Source organism: Cyanistes caeruleus, chromosome 4, assembly GCF_971803275.1.
Source record: "Cyanistes caeruleus chromosome 4, bCyaCae1.hap1.1, whole genome shotgun sequence".
In the NCBI taxonomy this organism is placed as follows: Eukaryota; Metazoa; Chordata; class Aves; order Passeriformes; family Paridae; genus Cyanistes; species Cyanistes caeruleus.
Genome location: NC_141704.1, coordinates 1830006 through 1849064, shown reverse-complemented (window position 1 = coordinate 1849064; position 19059 = coordinate 1830006). Strand labels below are relative to the sequence as shown.

At 42.1% G+C, this 19059-nt stretch overlaps 1 protein-coding gene and 1 long non-coding RNA gene across 2 annotated transcripts in view; both read left to right on the top strand.

The window, feature by feature from the left end:
* NET1 (neuroepithelial cell transforming 1) overlaps positions 1–19059 on the top strand; it is a 49527-nt gene that overhangs the window by 18541 nt on the left and 11927 nt on the right. The window contains exons 2-3 of the mRNA XM_086886331.1: positions 3933–3999; positions 7017–7076. Coding sequence (XP_086742457.1) covers positions 3933–3999; positions 7017–7076 — 127 coding nt within the window. The remainder of the gene's footprint in view (positions 1–3932; positions 4000–7016; positions 7077–19059) is intronic.
* LOC147653376 (uncharacterized) lies at positions 12140–18569 on the top strand. Its single transcript, XR_015286033.1, has 2 exons — positions 12140–12242; positions 15203–18569. It is a non-coding gene; the product is annotated as an uncharacterized LOC147653376 (long non-coding RNA).

Sequence of the window (19059 nt, the reverse complement as noted above, 5' to 3'; positions counted from 1 at the left end):
ACAGCTTGGGAGGCCTCTTCCAAGATCAACTTTAATAAGTTGAAAATCTTTTTTTTTTTTTTTCCCACCCTCCCTGCAGAAAATTTTAATTTTAAATTAAAATTCAAAAATTCTTTGTGGAGCTTTCTTGTTCTTGTCATTCCAAGCAGAATTCGCTGATTGTTAGGGGGAAAAAAACCAAACTAATTTTAATCTGTTCTTGTTCTGTTCATCATCTTAAAACTGGTTTATATTTAAGGACATTTTGCTCTGAAAACACCAAAAAAGAAGAAAAAAAAAAAAAAAGGAGGTTGGAAATCAGAGTGAAAGGAAACATAAAATTGCTGCCCAGCCTGAAGAATTTCTCGTGGAACTTCCAAAAAAATTCAGAATCCTGCCGGATCAAAGTGTTTCTGCAGTTTCCTGGAGAAATCATCAAAAAGAAGGAAAAAAAAAGGAGGACAGGCTGTGGAATTATGCTGACTGGGCAGTGCTGATTTACAGGAAAAAGGGAAAAAAACGACATTAATGGGAATTTGCTCTGCTCTGCCTCAACCTCTGACTTTTGGAAGCTCTTTGTGGTTTCTTTAGAGTTCTTGCTGACCCCAAAATCTCATTTATGGCTTTTTCCCCTCCTTCTTTCTTAAAACCAAACAGCAAAATCCAAAGTACAAAAACCCCAACCTGCAGCAGGTGAAGACAAGAAATGAAAAGATTACGAACAACGTCAGGCTCGATAGAAAAATTTGCTTTTTTTGTTTTTTTTGACAAATAGCTTTAAGATTTGTGGGCGTTTTTTTTTTTTACAGCGCCGTTGAACTTCTCTCTTGAGGTAAATCATCAACCCGGAGGTGAAATTCCCTGGACAAATTTGGCCAAGTACTGAGTGCTTCCATAGGATCCTGGCAGGAGGATCCCGCTGTTTATCCAGGGAATGTGGGGAACAATGAGCGTTTCGCTGCCCGCTTTATCAATTCCTTATCTATTAATTACCCAAACTTCCTCTATTAAGATTATTGGGGCCACATCTCCTCCTCTGCAATGTTGCCAAACGGGTTTTGCATTCAGGGTTTCTCTCTCGGTATCCAGAGCTGCTTTTCCAGCTTGAAAATCCAGTGGAATTCTCTCTTTTAAGGTTAAAAATATTCCCTAGGGATCGTCAGCGTGGCTATCTTTATTTGAACAGAAAGATTTTCTCTTGGCAGTGTCATTTGCTGGGAAAAAAGCCTGGAACATTTCATTTCTCGAAGCAAACAGAAGGTACCAAAACAGGAATGTTTGTTCTTTTCTGTACAAGGTTGCCCCAAGTTTGGAGGGATTTGTTTTTTTGCCTGGACTTTTTTACATCTCCAAACTTTTATTTCTGTGCCTTCCCGTAACCCCGAGCTCCTGAATCACTCCGGGCTATGAATCAGCCTGCCCTGATTAACACTTTGTGCTCCCGCTGGGATATCTGGCTGCTCATCCCACCCCAAACACAGGAATTCTGCTGCACGCGGAATCCTCAAGGATCTTTTCCAGGGAAGGGACACGGCACAACCTGAGCCAGCAGGGACGTTCCTCCTGGAGCAGCTTCCCAGTAAACAGAGCCACGTTTAGAGTGTAAAAACATTTTATTTTGCTCTCTTCAGATCCTAAAATATCCCAGCCAGGCCGCTCCGAGCTCGGGTCAATCCATCATGGAGTGTTTTGAGCGCTGCTCGGCTCTGCTTCTCCTCAGGGTGAGGAGCAGGGAAAGCTTCCAGGATCGTTCCAGATCATCGTCCGTGACCTTTAACTCACCTGGACCAGCTTCAGATCCGTGCCAGGGCTGCCCCCTGAGCGGCCCTGAGTCAGGATCCTCGCGGGATCTGGCGGGTGACTCAGCCGGGATCTGGAAGGGCTGCAGGGAGAGAAAAGCACCCCAGGCCCGGTGCCACTGCTTGGGGTGGAATGAGACCTCATCATCGTCGTCATCATCATCCTCATCGTCATTCTCATCGTCATCATCCTCATCGTCATTTCTGCTTCTCTCCCTTCTCATCCGGCTCCTCAGTTAAACTGTTCAAGAGGAAATCATGGAATGCTTTGGGTGGGAAAAGACCTCAAAGCCCCTGGAGTTCCCACCCCACAGCAGGGACATCTCCCACCGTCCCAGGTTGATCCAAGCACTGATGTCCAGCCTGGACTTGGACATTCCTGGGATTTGGGGCAGCCCCAGCTGCTCTGGGAATTCCAGCCCAACTAGGAATTCCTCCGCAAATCCCACCCCAATTCCCCTTTTCCAGTCTGGAGCCATTCCCTGTGTCCTGTCCCTCCAGGCCTTTCCCAAATCTTGGCTCTCTTGGAGCCCCTCCAGGCCCTGAAATGTGGATTTATCAAATCCTTCTCCAGAATTTGGGAATGAAGAGAGTTGAGGTCTTGGATTTATCAGATTCCATCTCCAGAATTTGGGAATGAAGTTGAAATCTTGGATTTATCAAATCCTTCTCCAGAATTTGGGAATGAAGGGAGTCAAATCCCTGAAATTCAGAGGATTTCCAACCCTCCGTTATTCCCAGATTTTTGTGTGACCCGTGGGATCTCAGGATGAAGAAGAGGAGGAGATCCAGAAAGAAAAGGAGGAAATCTCCCCCACAAAAATAAAAAAGTGGGAAAAACTTGCATGGCCCATTTGGGATCAGACACATTCCTGCCCTGGAATTTGGGAACGAAGGGAAAAATGGGAATTCCATTCCCACAGGAAGGAGTTGAGCACTTTATGAGGTGAATTTTTAACAATGCCTCAGCAAATCCCTGAAATTCAAAGGATTTGCAACCCTCTGATATTCCCAGATTTTCCATAATCCATCTCAGGATCATGCAGGAGATGCCAAAATCCCATAAAAAAAAAAAAAAAGCAGGAAAAAAAAATCCATTTGGGACTCAAAATCCACAAAAAACCCAACAAGAGACACAAATCCTGGGAAAAAAAATCCCAGCTGGAAAAAAAATTCCTTCAATCCAGCAGACAGTGAAAGTTGGGAGTGGAATTTGTTTGTTCAGGTGGGGCTGGTTCAATAAAGCTTTGTTCAAAATTGGGATTACAAAGGGTCCTTTGTGTGTGCCTCGACTTCCCCGGATCGGGAATTGATCCCAGAAATCTCCCAGTGCAATTCCAGGCTGGAATTTTATGGGAAGCTCCAAGGCTGCCTTGTCAAAATGGGAAAAGGCTGTAAATTATTTTATTTTATTTTTTATTTTTCTGTTGTATCCTTCAGGGGTTTTTTTGGGAATTCAGGATGAAAAAGTTTTTCCTGCAATTCCCAGTGGGAAGTTTTGCACAGAGCTCCTTTTGATTGGAGAAAATCAGGATTTTCAATCCAAAATTCCAAGTTTTGGTGGGGAATTCTGGCAATGTTTTGGCTTCCTCCTTCCCAAAAAACTTCACCATTCCTTGTCTTGGCTGTGCTGGAAGCTGTGGAAAACATGGAATTTATCAGTTCTGCAGCAGTCTGGGAATAATTAATAATAATAGTAATAGTAATAATAACAATAATAATAATTTGTTTTTATTTAATTAATTTTTTCCCTGCTCACAGGTATCCTCTGAGATTAAATAATAATAAAACTATTATTATTATTATTATTATTATTATTATTATTATTATTATTATTATTATTTAATCTCAGAGGGTACCTGTGAGCAGAATAATAATGATAATAATTTTTCTGCTCACAGGTACCCTCTGACATTAAAAAAAATAATAAAAATAAAATAATAATAATAATTATTATTATTTTCCTGCTCACAGGTACCCTCTGAGATGAGAATAATGATAATAATAATGATAATAATAATAATAATAATGATATTTTTTTTCTGCTCACAGGTACCCTCTAAGATGAGAATAATGATGATGATGATGATGATGATGATGATGATGATGATGATTATAATAATAATAATAATAATAAATTTTTTCTGCTCACAGGTACCCTCTGAGACGAGGCAGCTCCTTCACATTCCTGACTCCAGGCCCACACTGGGATTTCACCCTGGTGAGTGGAACAGCTGGAAAAACAGGAATTCCAAGGTGAAGGAAAAACAGGAATTCTAGGGTGAAGGAAAATCAGGAATTCCGAGGTGAAGGAAAATCAGGAATTCTGAGAGGAAGGAAAATCAGGAATCCCGAGGTGAAAAGTCTGGAAAAGAAGGAAAATCAACATTTTCCTTGGACTAATTCCTGAGTTTTCCAGGCTCCTGAGCTCAGCCAGAAGCTGCTTTTTGCACCCAGGGATTCAGGGAATTCTGGACACTTTTCCTTGCTGAATTCCTGATTTTCTGAGGGGTTCCAAAGTGTGGATATAAAATGAGGGGTTTTTTTATTCCTTAAGTGCAAAAAAATCTGGATTTTATTGGTGTGGAGAAACTCCTCAGAGGAACTTGTTGGTTTTATTGGGAGCTCTTGCCCTTGGAAAGTGATAATTCCATCCTCAAACCCAGAAAATTTCCACTTTCCAAGTTTTTTCCATACCCCTGGAATTTTGGGATGAGCTGATCTAGCCGCCAGCACAACCAAACCCACGAATTCTCATAAATTCAAATTTTCCTGAATTTTACCAACTTTCAGCTCCATTAAATCCCAGAATTTTTAATTACGACAAAGCCTTAAAAATTCTCCTTTTAAATCTCAAAGTTCTGTGCTCCAACAACACAAATTAAAAGATTTTTGAGCTTTATTTTTGCCCAAATATTCCTATACCAGTCCCAAAAATCCTCTTTTCATGGGATAATTTGTGGAGCTGTTTGGCCAAAAGGCTGGAAAACAAACCTGGATTGGGAAGAAACCAGAATTTTCCATTCCTGCCAAAGTGGGATGGATTTTTAGGGAATGATCAGTGCTTGTTCCACATCATCCTTAAAAAACAAAATAAAAATAAATTAAATCAGTTTGGGTCTAACTGGAAGCAAAATTCCTCCTGGAATCTTTTCCTTTATTCCCTATTATTTCCAAGGATTTCCTGCTGGGGAATTGGAGCTTTGTGAATTTCACAATCCCAAAATCTCATTAAAGTTTCTGATTCCAGGTGGGCAAAAAAGCACCAAAAATCCCATTTTGATCCTTCCACACCAAATATTCTGGAGGAGAATTTAATTGGGAATTTTTTCCAATTAAAATCTTTGCTTCCAATGAATTCCTGGAGTTTCCCTTAGAAGCCTTCAAATTCCATGTTCAAATAGAATCCCAAAATATTTTAATTTTCCTTCCCGAGCAATTTAATTTTTTTAAAGTTTCTGCTTTACAAAGGCCCTAAATTGGATCTGAGTGTTGAATAAATTTGGGGAAAAGGAATTTTTTCCAGAGGGTTTAGGAGCTGGGAGAAGGGGAATTTCCCATTTTAAATAACTTTGGGAAAAAGAATTTTTTTCCACAGGGGAATTTTCCACTTCAATATATTTGGGGAAAAGGAATTTTTTCCACAGGATTTGGGAACTGGGAAAAGGGGAATTTTCCCTTAAATAAATTTGAGAAAATGAGTTTTTTCCACACAATTTTGGAGCTGTGAGATGAAGAATTTCCCACTTCAATAACTGGGAAAAGGAATTTTTTCCACAGGATTTGGGGGCTGGGAGAAGGGGAATGAGTGGGATCACAGACAATGAAAAACCCAAAAATGGGAGAAAAACCCCATTTTTTCAGTCGCTTTTCCATCCCATGGCTCCAAATCCTTGGATTTGAGCCGTTTTCCCTGGAATTTTCCTCTTCTGGCACAGCTCAGCTGGCTCTGGAGCGCGATGTCTAGGATTTTCTCCAGAATGGGGAAGCAGCCAATGGAATTGAGTCTCGCCAGTTTCAAAACAACGTTTTGGCCTCATTTTTGTGTCTGGGTTTGGGCTGGAGCTGGATGGGAAAAATGTAAATTTCACCACCCCAGAAGGAACCAATAAATCCCAAAAAAAAAAAAGCTGGGAGAGAAGGGTTTTTATTCCAGGTTTGTTTTTTTTTTTCCTCATAAATTTATTTTGGAGGGAAAAAAATTACCTGGAAAAAAGAAACAACCCGGAATTCTCTTTTTTTGGAGGGAGAAAAATCACCTGGAAAAGCGTGGCCAGGGCAGGTTTGGAGAAAGAAGCGAGTTGGAATATTTTATTGATCCCAAAGAAAAAGGAAAAGCTGGATTTGCATTTTTTCAAGGTTTCCAGGGCTCTGGGAAAGGATGGAGTGAGAAATGCAGGAATTAAGGGATTGATTTATTATCAGTATCAATATATTCAGTATATATAAAAGTTCTGCAGGGGGAGGGCCCAAAATGGGAAATTTGAATTTCGGAGTGGGAGAGGCCACTCCTCCTCTCACCTCAAAACTTAGATTGACACCGTATAAAAATCTTCATTCCTTCCTTTTTTCCTTCATTAATTGGAAGAGGATGGAGTTGAGTCTTTGGGAAAAGGACAAGGGTGAAAATTGGGATAAAAATGCCAGGATTAAAAATCAGCTCCTTTGTTCCACGAGTGACTCGTGAGCCGTTGGTTTTCCAATTGGTTTTCCATCATCTGGATAATAAAAAAGAAGCCCAGACATTCCAGGAAAATATTCCAGGAATAGTTGGAAATACCAGGAATCTCAATGCAGATGCCTTTGATCATTATCCCAAAGGTTCTGTTGAGAATTCCCAGGTCAAAAATCTCTTTTTTATCCCACAAAATTCCTTGGGTTTTTAGCCTCTCACATTCCCAGCAGGAATTCTGTAGCCAGAGCTCTGTGCTGGCTATACCCTAAGGAATAGGTGATCCCAAAGCTCAAATTAAAAAATTAAAATTAAAAATAAAATTAAAATTAAAAAAAAAAATCCAAAACTTCTGAATCCCTGAAATGCCCATAATCCAAATCCTGGGATTTGGAACAGGATGATTTTTCTGATAAGTTCCATTAAATAACAAAAAAAAGTTCAACTTTTAATTTTTAATTTCTTACACGTAGCTGGGGATGTAAAAAAAGGAAATATCTCCAGATTGCTGTATTTAAAATTACATTTCTGACCTCAAACCCCTCTTTTTGTTTGGTTTCTCACAGAAAAGGAAGCGCCGAGAGAAGGACGACGACGCCGTCAGCCTGAACAGCCTCGACTTTAAGGTATTGAAAACAAATTTACACCACCTAAAAATGAATTTACGCCATGTAAAAATGAATTTACAACACCTAAAAGTGAATTTAAAATACCTGAAAGTGAATTTACAGCACCTAAAAATGAATTTACAACATTTCCAACCCCTTCCTTTGGCAATTTCTGCTGGGGGCTGGGGAGTTTTCTGTGGTTTGAATTGAGGGTCGTGCCCAGCTGAGTTTGCTCCTCTCCCAAATTTCAATATGGTGTGAAATAAACTAATAATAATAATAATAATAATAATAATAATAATAATAGTAACAATCATATTAAATTTCCCATTTTGTGCCTGCCCCCTGCAGCACTTTCAGCTCCCAGCAGGAGCAAAGGAGCAAAAATTTCGGTTCAATTCCCGATTTTGTCGCGTTTAAAAATTAATTCAAATTTTTAAACGTTTTTTCAGTGACACCAGACCTCTGTTAAAGCTGAAATTTTGAATTTATTTGAATAGAAATGTTCATGAAAATTCTTTTTAAATGCTGCCCAGCTACATTTCCAAGCTCCTTTGGGAATCTGATATTGCTGAGGTGCCTTGGAGGGCTCTCAAAAACCTCTTTTTGTATGGAATTCTCATTTTTTTGGGTGTTTTTAGGCCATAAAAACACAAATTTTAATATTTTTAACAAATTTTTTCAAGGGTCAGGGTCGTACCCAGCTGGGTTGTTGGATGTCGGGTGAAATAAATGAGTTTTACCCACAAAATCAGCTTTTTCCAAGGGTCAAGAAGGCAAATTGCATCAAACCTCTCCCAGTGATGTTTTTGTTGGATTTTGGTGCCCTGGAATCCTGGGGGGAGAAGGAGCTGGAGTGGCTGGGTGGGAAATTGTCCTTAAAGCTGGGAATGGAAGGGATTTACGGAGCTGAGGTGGAGCTGTTCCCGCTTTTCTGAGGGAAAATCTCCTTCCCACTGTCCTGAGGTGAAGCTTTTCCTGATTTTCTGAGGGAAAACCTCCTTTCCAGTGTGCTGAAGTGATGCTTTTCCTGATTTTCTGAGGGAGAAACCCCTTCCCATTGTCCTCAGGTGAAGTTTTTCCTGCTTTTCTGAAGGAAAAATTCCTTCCCATTGTCCGTCTGTCCTGAGGTGAAGTTTTCCTGCTTTTCTGAGGGAAAATCTCCTTCATCCCTCCTGAGGTGAAGATTTTCTGAGGGAAAAATTCCATCCCATTGTCCATCCATCCGGAGGTGAAGATTTTCCTGCTTTTCTGAGGGGAAAGCTCCATCCATTCCTGAGGTGGAGCTATTCACACTTTTCTTAGGGAGAAATTCCTTCCCATTGTCCATCTGCCCTGAGGTGAAGTTTCCCTGCTTTTCTGAGGAAAAATCTCCTTCATCCCTCCTGAAGTGAAGATTTTGTGAGGGAAAAATTCCTTCCCATTGTCCATCCATCCGGAGGTGAAGCTTTTCCTGCTTTTCTGAGGGGAAAGCTCCATCCATTCCTGAGGTGGAGCTATTCACACTTTTCTTAGGGAGAAATTCCTTCCCATTGTCCATCTGCCCTGAGGTGAAGTTTCCCTGCTTTTCTGAGGAAAAATCTCCTTCATCCCTCCTGAAGTGAAGATTTTGTGAGGGAAAAATTCCTTCCCATTGTCCATCCATCTGGAGGTGAAGCTTTCCTGCTTTTCTGAGGGAAAAACCCCTTCCCATTGTCCTCAGGTGAAGATTTTCTGGAGGAAAAATTCCATCCCATTGTCCATCCATCCTGAGGCAAAGCTTTTCCCACTTTTCTGAAGGACAAATTCCTTCATCCTTCCTGAGGCAAAGCTTTTCTTGCTTTTCTGAAGGAAAAATTCCATCCCATTTTCCGTCTGCCCTGAGGTGAAGCTTTTCCTGCTTTTCTGAGGGAAAACCTCCTTCATCCCTCCTGAGGTGAAGATTTCCTGAGGGAGAAATTCCTTCCCATTGTCTGTGTCCTGAGGTGAAGCATTTCCCATTTTTCTGAAGGACAAACTCCTTCCCACTGTCCATCCAACCTCAGGTGAAGCTTTTCCCACTTTTCTGAAGGAAAAATTCCATCCCATTGTCCGTATGCCCTGAGGTGAAGTTTTCCTGCTTTTCTGAGGGAAAATCTCCTTCCCACTGTCCTGAGGTGAAGCTTTTCCTGATTTTCTGAGGGAAAACCTCCTTCATCATTCCTGAGGTGAAGCATTTCCCATTTTTCTGAAGGACAAATTCCTTCCCACTGTCCTGAGGTGAAGCATTTCCCATTTTTCTGAAGGACAAACTCCTTCCTGCTGCCCATCCATCCTCAGGTGAAGCTTTTCCCACTTTTCTGAAGGAAAAATTCCATCCCATTGTCCGTATGCCCTGAGGTGAAGTTTTCCTGCTTTTCTGAGGGGAAATCTCCTTCATCCCTCCTGAGGTGAAGATTTTCTGAAGGAAAAACTTCCCATTGTCCATCCATCCTGAAGTGAAGCTTTTCCCACATTTTTGAGGGAAAATCTCCTTCCCAATGTCCTGAGGTGAAGCTTTTCCTGATTTTCTGAGGGAAAACTCCATCATTCCTGAGGTGAAGATTTTCTGAGGGAAAAATTCCTTCCCATTGTCTGTCTGTCCTGAGGTGAAGCATTTCCTGTTTTTCTGAAGGACAAACTCCTTCCCACTGTCCATCCATCCTCAGGTGAGGCTTTTCCCACTTTTCTGAAGGACAAATTCTATCCCATTGTGCATCTCTCCTGAGGTGAGGTTTTTCCTGCTTTTCTGAGGGAAAGACCCTTTCCCATTGTCCTCAGGTGAAACTTTTCTGAGGGAAAAATTCCTTCCCATTGTCCGTCTGTCCTGAGGTGAAGCTTTTCCCGATTTTCTGAAGGTCAAATTCCATCCCATTGTCCGTCCATCCTGAGGTGAAATTTTCCCGTTTTTCTGAAGGATAAATTCCTTCATCCCTCCTGAGGCAAAGCTTTTTCAGATTTTCAGAGGGACAAACTCCTTCCCACTATCCGTCCATCGGTCTTGATCTCTTTGGAGAGGGAAGAGAAAAAGGAATTTTCCTGGGTAACCCCTCTTTAGCTGAGGTTTAACTAAGCTGGGTTTAAGGTTTATTAGGCTGAGATTAAAAGCAATTCGCTAATGGGGCATTTCCTGTGTGACCTCATGGCATCCTGCTTGATGTCACCTCATTTGCATTTCTGAATTAATTACTTCTCCTGAATTATTTATTTGGAATTGTTTATTCTGGATTATTTAGTCAGAATTATTTCTTCTGATTTATTTATTCTGGATTATTTATTCTGGATTATTTCTCTTGGATTATTTATTTCTAATTATTTATTCTGAATTATTTATTCTGGATTATTTCTCATGGATTATTTATTTGGAATTATTTATTTTGAATTATTTATTCTGGATTATTTCTCATGAATTATTTATTAAGAATTATTTCTTCTGAATTATTTATTCTGGATTATTTCTCCTGGATTATTTATTCTGAATTACTTATTTTTTTTCTTTATTCTGGATAATTTATGCAGAATTATTTCTTCTGATTTATTTCTTCTGGATTATTATTTATGAATGCTGGATTATTCTGGATTATTATTTATTTATTCTGGATAATTTTACAGATTGTTTCTCATGGATTATTTATTCTGGATTATTTCTTCTGAATTATTTCTCTTGAATTTTTTTTTCCTGAATTAATTATTCTGAATTATTTATTCTGAATTAATTATTCCCCTGACATTTCAGGATCCTTTCCATGACACACCAGGCAAATTCTGGATTTTTCTGGATCTGTTCCAGGTCAGATCATCCTAAAATTCCAGGACTGGAATTTTAAAGAAGAGGGGTTTTTTTATTTTTTCCAGTTTATTTTGTTCCTGAGGGAATTCTGGGTTCCTGGTGCAATGGGAATGTTCAGACAGGGAAATCTGCCCTCAAGGAAAAAGATTTTCTTTTTAATTGGAGAAGCTTTTCATGTGGAGAAAAAAATTCCCTGAATTAGGGTTTCTCCCATCAAGCAATTGTGCAATTAAAATATCAACAATTATTTTAACAGAAATCTTCCAAGGAAAAAAGGGAAATTCCCTGGGCTAAAGTTCAGCTTTTCTTTCACTTGATTTTTGAATTTATTCTTTCAAAAGGATCAGGATCTGCTGAACTTTGGGGATTTTGAGGCAAACCCACCACAAAAACACCTATTTTTGGTTAAAATATATGAATGGTGCTGCTGAAATTTGTAAATTCCAGACTTTTTTTGATCCAAACTCTGCAGGATTTTTAAAGTTTTTAAACATTCCTGTCAGATTTCCCAAACTCATCACCAACATTTCTGAGCCTCATTGGGCTGTCCCCAAATTATTCTTTCCTCTGTCTTCATTTCATCAAAATGAACCCCAGACCTCAAATTTGGCTCCATCTCAGATGAAATAAAATCACAAGAGAAAATCCCAATAATTCAATCACGTTCCGATCAAACCACATCTTTTTTAGCCCTTGATCAATTGATTTTCCAGGGTTTTTTACTCTCTAAATCTGCAGCAAAAATGGGATTTCAGCTCTGACAAATTTAGCTGGAAAACCCCAAATTTTCCAGCCTACCCCATAAGCTTTTAAAATCAAGCTTGTGGGGGGAAAGATTCTTTAATTTTCAATTAATTGCGATCTTTTTTATTAATCGGGATTGATTTTATTTTTTATCAATTGAGATCTCTTTCATTAATTGGGATTTATTTTTTTTCTGAAAAGATTCAGCAATCCTTTAATGCTTTTTAAAGCTCCCATATCTGGATCATCCAGAGGGATAAAATGCCTTTATTTTCATTTGCTTCCTTGCTTTTTAATTAAAATCCCAACCAGATCCAGCAAATCTTTGAGGCTTCTGCTTTGAGGTGCAAAAAAAGACTTCCAAAATATTCCCAAAATCTGAGTAGGATTCCTTCATCCTCTTGTGCCTCCTTTGGGGAGAAAATCAGGAATTTTCTCTTGGGATCATGCCTGGAGCTGCACTGAAATGTAATTTATAATTGACTGTAACAGACTTGGGAATGGAGGGTGGGAAATTCCATTTTTCCTGCTTTAATTCCTGCATTTTGAGTGGGTTTGGGGCTGTTGATGATCCCACAACTGACTGTAACAAACTTGGGAATGATAACCTGGAAATTCCATTTTTCCTACTTTAATTCCTGCATTTTGGGAGAGTTTGGGTCTGTTGGTGATCCTAAAACTGCCTATAACAAACTTGGGAATGATAAGCAGGAAATTCCGATTTTTCCTGTTTAATTCCTACATTTTGAATGGGTTTGGGGCTGTTGATGATCCCAAAAATGCCTATGACAAACCAGAGAATGATAAGCAGGAAATTCAGATTTTCCTGCTTTAATTCCTCAATTTCAGGTGAGTTTGGGGCTGTTGGTGATCCCAAAACTGACTGTGACCAAACTAGAGAATGATAAGCAGGAAATTCAGATTTTTCCTGTTTAATTCCTCAATTTCAGGCGAGTTTGGGGCTGTTGATGATCCCCAAATCGCCCCCGGGGCTGTGAGGCGCTCCTGACTCAGGGAGGAAGCAGGAGGGTGTTTTTTGAAGGGCTGGGTGTGGATCCTGACGGTTCTTAGCAACCAAACAAACACTGCCAGGGCAGAAACTCAATTTCACCCCAGGCAAAACGAACAACAACAACCAAAAAAAAAAAAAAAAAAAAAAAATCTATTTTTTTGGGTGATGTTTTCTCCTCTGGGGTTGTCCTTGTGAGGATTTTAGGACTGAGATTTCTGAAGGGAAGAGAAATCTCAGGGAGAATCATTTTTCTGCCCCTCCCCAAGCTGTGTCCTCTTCAAGTGTCCCTCATATTTTTAGGGATTTCAACCCAAATTTCTGATTCCTCCTGGGGCTGGAGAAGTTTGGAGAATTATGGAATGGTTTGGGTTGGAAAAGACCTTAAATCCATCTGATTCCCAAGTTCCTGGGAACAGGCAGTGATGATAAAGCTGGTGGGGACAGCATCTCCAGGCAAGGCAGAAAATACTGATTTAATTTTAATTTTTATGTGGAAAAATACTTTAAAAAAGAGGAGAGGGGGAGAAAATCTGTTTTGTTTATGGATTGTTCTCAGGCCAGGCTTGAAGCCATCAATGAGTGTCATTTCATGGCTGGAGTCCTCCCAAAAATCTTCTCATTCCTCCCCAAAATCTTCTCATTCTTCCCCAAAACCTTCTTCCCTCCCAAAATCCTTCTGATTCCTCCCCAAACCTTCTCATTCCTCCCAAAAACTTTGTCATTCCTCCCCAAACCTTCTGATTCCTCCCCAAACCTTCTCATTCCACCCAAAAACTTTCTCATTCCTCCCCAAAACCTTTTTCATTCCTCCCCAAAACCTTCTTCCATCCCAGAATCCTTCTCATTCCTCCCCAAACCTTCTGATTCCTCCCTAAAACCTTCTCATTCCTCCTAAAACCTTCTCATTCCTCCCAAAACCTTCTCATTCTTCCCCAAAACCTTCTTCCCTCCCAAAAACTTACTTTCCTCCCAAAAACCTTCTCATTCCTCCCAAAATCCTTGTGATTCCTCCCCAAAACCTTCTCATTCCGCCTAAAACCTTCTCATTCCTCCCCAAACCTTCTCATTCCTCCCTAAAACCTTCTCATTCCTCCCAAAACTTCATTCCTGCCCAAAACCTTCTTCCATCCCAAAAACCTTCTCATTCCTCCCAAAAACCTTCTCATTCCTCCCCAAAACCTTCTGATTTTCCCCAAACCTTCTCATTCCTCCCAAAAACCTTCTCATTCCTCCCCAAAACCTTCTCATTTCTCCCCAAACCTTCTCCATCCTCCCCAAACCTTTGTAATTATGACCCAAATCCCAAACCTTGGCTCCAGGCAGGGATAACCCAGCCCAAAACTCCTCCCCAAAATAACCCCAAACCTTCAATCCCAACATCCCCCCAAGCTTTAAATCCCAACCAAACCCCTCCTTCCCTCATCCCAAAGATTTTTATGGGAATTCTCTCAGCGTGTCCGATTCCTGCCGGAACGTGCCCGTGCATAAATTACAAATTTGTGTTTGAAAATCCACTTTGATCCCGTCCGGCAGCTCCCAAAAACAACTCCTGGAGTCAACTGGAGCTTCTTGCTCCATTAATCCTGGGAAGAAAAAACGGGATTTGGTGTTTGATGATATCCCTGGAGCGGCTGATCCCTGGTTTCTGCTCGCTCATGCATATTCATGAGATGGAAATCACCTTTCTGCCCCAGGCACTAGGAGGGTTGAGTGAGCTCATTCCAAAATTTACCTTCACAAAATGTCCAAGGGTGGGTTTTACCTTTCCTAAATATTCCCAAATGTTCAAGGACAGATTTTACATTCCCTAAATATTCCCAAAATGTCCAAGGGTGGGTTTTACCTTCCCTAAATATTCCCAAAATGTTCAGGGTGAATTTTACCTTCCCTAAAAATTCCCAGATGTTCAAGGATGGATTTTAACTTCCCTAAATATTCCAAATCTTTATCTTCCCAATCAAAAAGGTGGATTTTACCTTCCCAAGATTCCCGAAATGTCTGAGGGTGGATTTTACATTCCCTAGATATTTCCAAAATGTTCACAGATGGATTTTACCTTCCCTAAACATTCCCAAATGTCCCAAAGTGGATTTTACCTTCCCTAAAGATTCCCAAATGTTCAAGGATGGATTTTACCTTCCCTAAAGATTCCCAAAATGTTCCAGGATGGATTTCAGGGAAATCAGAGTTGATTTTTCTGTGGCTGTTTGAAGGAGTTGAGTGGCCGCTAATTATAGTCCGCTCCCAGCATCCCAAAGAAACGCCGGATTCCAGAGCGGCTCCTCAAGTTTTTGGATGACCCAAAGGCCTCGTGTTGGGTCATCGCCTACTTCTGCTCATTTTCCAGAATCCTGCTCTGTATTTGGCCGGGAATATAAATATCCAGGAATGTTAAACACGGCTCATGGCCAGTAAACAGCCGCCGAACACGGACGGCAAAATCCCGGAGTGGAAAATCCTGTTTATCCCATCCTCCAGGAAAAACAGCTGGAAAAGTGGTGGTTCAGGTGGCTGGTGATTCCCAGGAAATGGGATTTCAAACTGGGAATGGGGATGGGAGGATTGGATGTTTCCGGCCCACGCGGGGTTAAAACATCGCAGGTTTTTTGAAGGAATTGGATCCAGGCACGCTCCAGGATCTGGGAAAACCAGGAAAATTGGGAAAACTTCCTGCTGAAGGAATAGCCGACTCCCTCCAGGCTCTGCAGTGCCCCAGCTCCAATCTCCTCCTCTCCAGCCAGAGGCAGAACTGAGATCTTGGATTCCTGGCTTTTGGATTAGGGATGGAACAGAGCCATCCCAGAGTTTCCTGGGAATGGTTTGGATTGGTGGCACGGCTCGACCACCGTGCCCTAAGGATTCTCCAGCTGATGATGGGCTGAAAATCCCAATCCTGCTGGGATTTTTATGTCTTCCTGCTGCTCCAACACCTCATTTCCTTGAGTTGTTTCCAAGAGAAAAAGTCAGGATCGGGTCACGTGTGTTCACCCTGGGGACATGTTCAGCTCTTAGGGACAACATTCCTATACTGCCACACTTTGGAAAGGTGTCATTCCAACAATCCAGTGTTTTTATCCCTAAAAACTTCCATCAGCCTGGAATCTTGGAATTGGAATGTGCGTTTTCTTCGGAATTCATCCCTCGTTAATCTCAAATGTATTGGATGATGCTTTGGGGCTGAAATAACAAATTGGCGTGGCGATACCCCGGAGAAGATTTTTATTTAGTGGCAGCACTCCCAGGAATAAATTCCAAAAACAGGGAATGTCACGGGGATGAGGCTGTCCAGGACTCAAGGAACAGCTCCGTGGGAACAAAATCCCAGCAAATAAGAGGAAAACAATGAGGCTTGGGTGATTCTCTGTCATTCCAGCTTTTCCCAGCTCCCTGATTCCTGGATAATAGCATAGGAGTCGCCGAGGGATTTTGCTCCTGGAAGTGAAAATCTCCATGGGAATCCAGGGCAGGAATGCTGTGGATACCCCCTGGCAGCAGAGCAGGAAGAACTGGTCTGGTGTCCATGTCTGGGATCAGCCCAGCCCAGCTGCGTTCCTTGAGGGACAGGGAAGAGAGGAACACTGGGAGATCTCTTGGACTGGAGGATTCCAAGCTGGAATAAGAGCGCAGGGTTTATAGGGAAATCCATCAATCTGGTTTGTCGCTCCTTCCTTTTCCCGTATTTTGGATTCTCTCCGAGGTTTCCCACGGCCTTGCTCAGGATGGGTTTGCATCCCAATGAACTTGAGTAAATTCAGGATATTCCCTCTCCCACGGCAGGAGAGGAGCAGAGGCGGGTGAGGAACGTGGAGGTATCGGAGCGTGCTTGGAGCTCCAGAGCCACGCTGATCCCGGGGACGCGATCCTGGGAAAGGGTTCTTGGATCTGTCCTTGGGCACGTTCCAGCCTGGCTGGCCGCTGGCTTCTCCGGGATTATGGCCTTCCCTGGGAGTTCATCTCCATCCCTTGGGAGGGGCTCGTGGTCATCATCTCCTTCCCTTGGGAGGGGTTTGTGGTCATCATCTCCATCCCTTGGGGTGGGTTTGTGGTCATCATCTCCACCCCTTGGGGTGGGTTTATGGTCATCATCTCCACCCCTTGGGATGGGTTTGTGGTCATCATCTCCACCCCTTGGGGTGGGTTTGTGGTCATCATCTCCACCCCTTGGGATGGGTTTGTGGTCATCATCTCCACCCCTTGGGATGGATTGATGGTCATCCATCACTCAAGATGGATTTATTGTGGTCACGTCCACCACTCAGGATGGATTTATGGCGTTCATCTCCATCCCTTGGGAGGAGCTTGTGGTCATCATCTCCATCCCTTGGGAGGGGTTTGTGGTCATCATCTCCACCCCTTGGGATGGATTTATGGTCATCATCTCCATCCCTTGGGAGGGGTTTGTGGTCATCATCTCCATCACTCAAGATGGATTCATGGTGGTCACGTCCACCACTCAGGATGGATTTATGGGGCTCACATCCATCACTCAGGATGGGTTTATGGCGTTCATCTCCATCCCCTGGGATGGATTTATGGTGCTCATCTCCATCCCTCAGGGTGGATTTATGTCATCTCCATCCCCTGGGATGGATTTATGGTGCTCATGTCCATCCCTCAGGGTGGGTTTATGTCATCTCCATCCCTTGGGATGGTTTATGGTGCTCATGTCCATCTCTCAGAGTGGATTTATGTCATCTCCATCCCTTGGGATGGTTTATGGTGCTCCTTTCCACCACTCAGGACAGATTTTACCCCAAAATGCTGTTGATGACCCGTCCAGATCCAGCTGCCATTCCAAACTGGGCCATCCCTTTCTCCCAGGAACAGGAATTTCCCAGGACACACCCATCCTGGCCCAGAGCCATCCCTGTCCCCTCAGGCAGGAACATTTCCTCACCTGAGCCTTCATCACCAGGAATTCCTCACCTCCCAAGGTGTCACCAGCCAGTCCCGAGGACACCTCACGTCACCAAACGACCTTTGGGACACGGGACATCCCGCCCAGAAATATTTTGGGTGTCACCTTGGTGTGACTCTGCCTCTGCTCATCCCTGTTTTCAGTTGGAATTTTTCCATCTCCCTGGAAAGAATTGAGCTCCTGGATCTTTAGGTCAAGTTTAACAAAGGCTTAGACCTTGAATAGAAATTGGTTTGATACTAAAAAATTTGATCCTAAAAAATTTAGTCTGAAAAATTTCATCCTAAAAATTTCATCCTAAAAAATTTGATCCTAAAAAATTTGATCTGAAAAATTTGGTTTGATTTTTGATTCTTTAAAAAAAAACACAAAAAAAAAGATCTTTTTTTAGAATCAAAAATCAAATTTTTTTTTTTTTTTAGTATCAGTTCTAGGATCGAAAAATTTAATATCAATTTTAGAACCCAAATTTTTTTTGTCTGCTCCTCCCCGGAGTCGCTTTGGTATTAAAAATAGCAGATTTTAGTAATCCGGGAGAGCGTTTTTGTGCCTGGAAGAGTCACAGTCTGTCCTTTCAGCAAGCAGAAACTCGGTGTATCCCAAATTTCTGAGAATCCTCCATGTCCTGGCCTTACATGACAGAAGTTAAATGAGTTAAATTTACTGAGAAAACCAAAAAAAAGCCAAAAAAATTCAAAATCCATCAGAGGAGACAGCAGGATTTTTTTTGTTTTTTCAAACCTCCTACTGGAACCCACCCCAAATTTCACTCCTCAAAGCTTTCTCAGCACAGGTAGGCAGCCAAAACAACTCGAGTTTTATTTTTACCAGCACAAGAAAGATTTTTCTGGCAGAGATTTGCAGCAGTGCCAGGAATAAAAAAGGACTTGAACAAACAAACAGCAAATCCAAGAGCTCCAGCCAGGCCTGTCGGGACAGGCTCCCCTGGGAGAGGCTCAGCACAACTTTAAAGCTCAGAACAGATTTAAAGCATGGGTCTAGACAAGAATTATTATTATTTTTTTAATAAATAATTTTTTTAAAAAAAAAGCAGTGATGAAGGTTTTATACTCCAGCGTTGGAAAGAGGAGCCGCCGTTAGGAGGAGGCCGCGAGCGCCAGGAAAAAACGCTAAAAATGGGGGAAAACCCCAAATTTAAGCTTGGCTTTGTGGGATGGGATGGCTCCTTTGCTCTCCCTGCAGCGGAGTCTCTTGGAGGTGTCGCTTTTCCACAGAATTCCAGGGTGGGAGAGGTTGGGAAGGACCACAGTGGGTTCCACTCCCTACTCCAGCACAGGGAATGTCCAGGAGCTTCTGGAATGTCCCCAGGGAGGAGACTCCAGCCCCTCTCTGAGCTCTGCTCAGGGCTGGGCACTGCCCAGGGCACAAATTGTGCTCCAAATCCAGGGGCAATTCCTGGGATCTGCCCGTTCCTCTGGGAGCCTGCCCCATCCTTTGGAGCTTCCTGATCCCCATGGACGGGCCCTCAGCTGTGTCCCCTCTGCAGACCGCACAGCCCCAGCTCCCTCAGCCTCTCCCA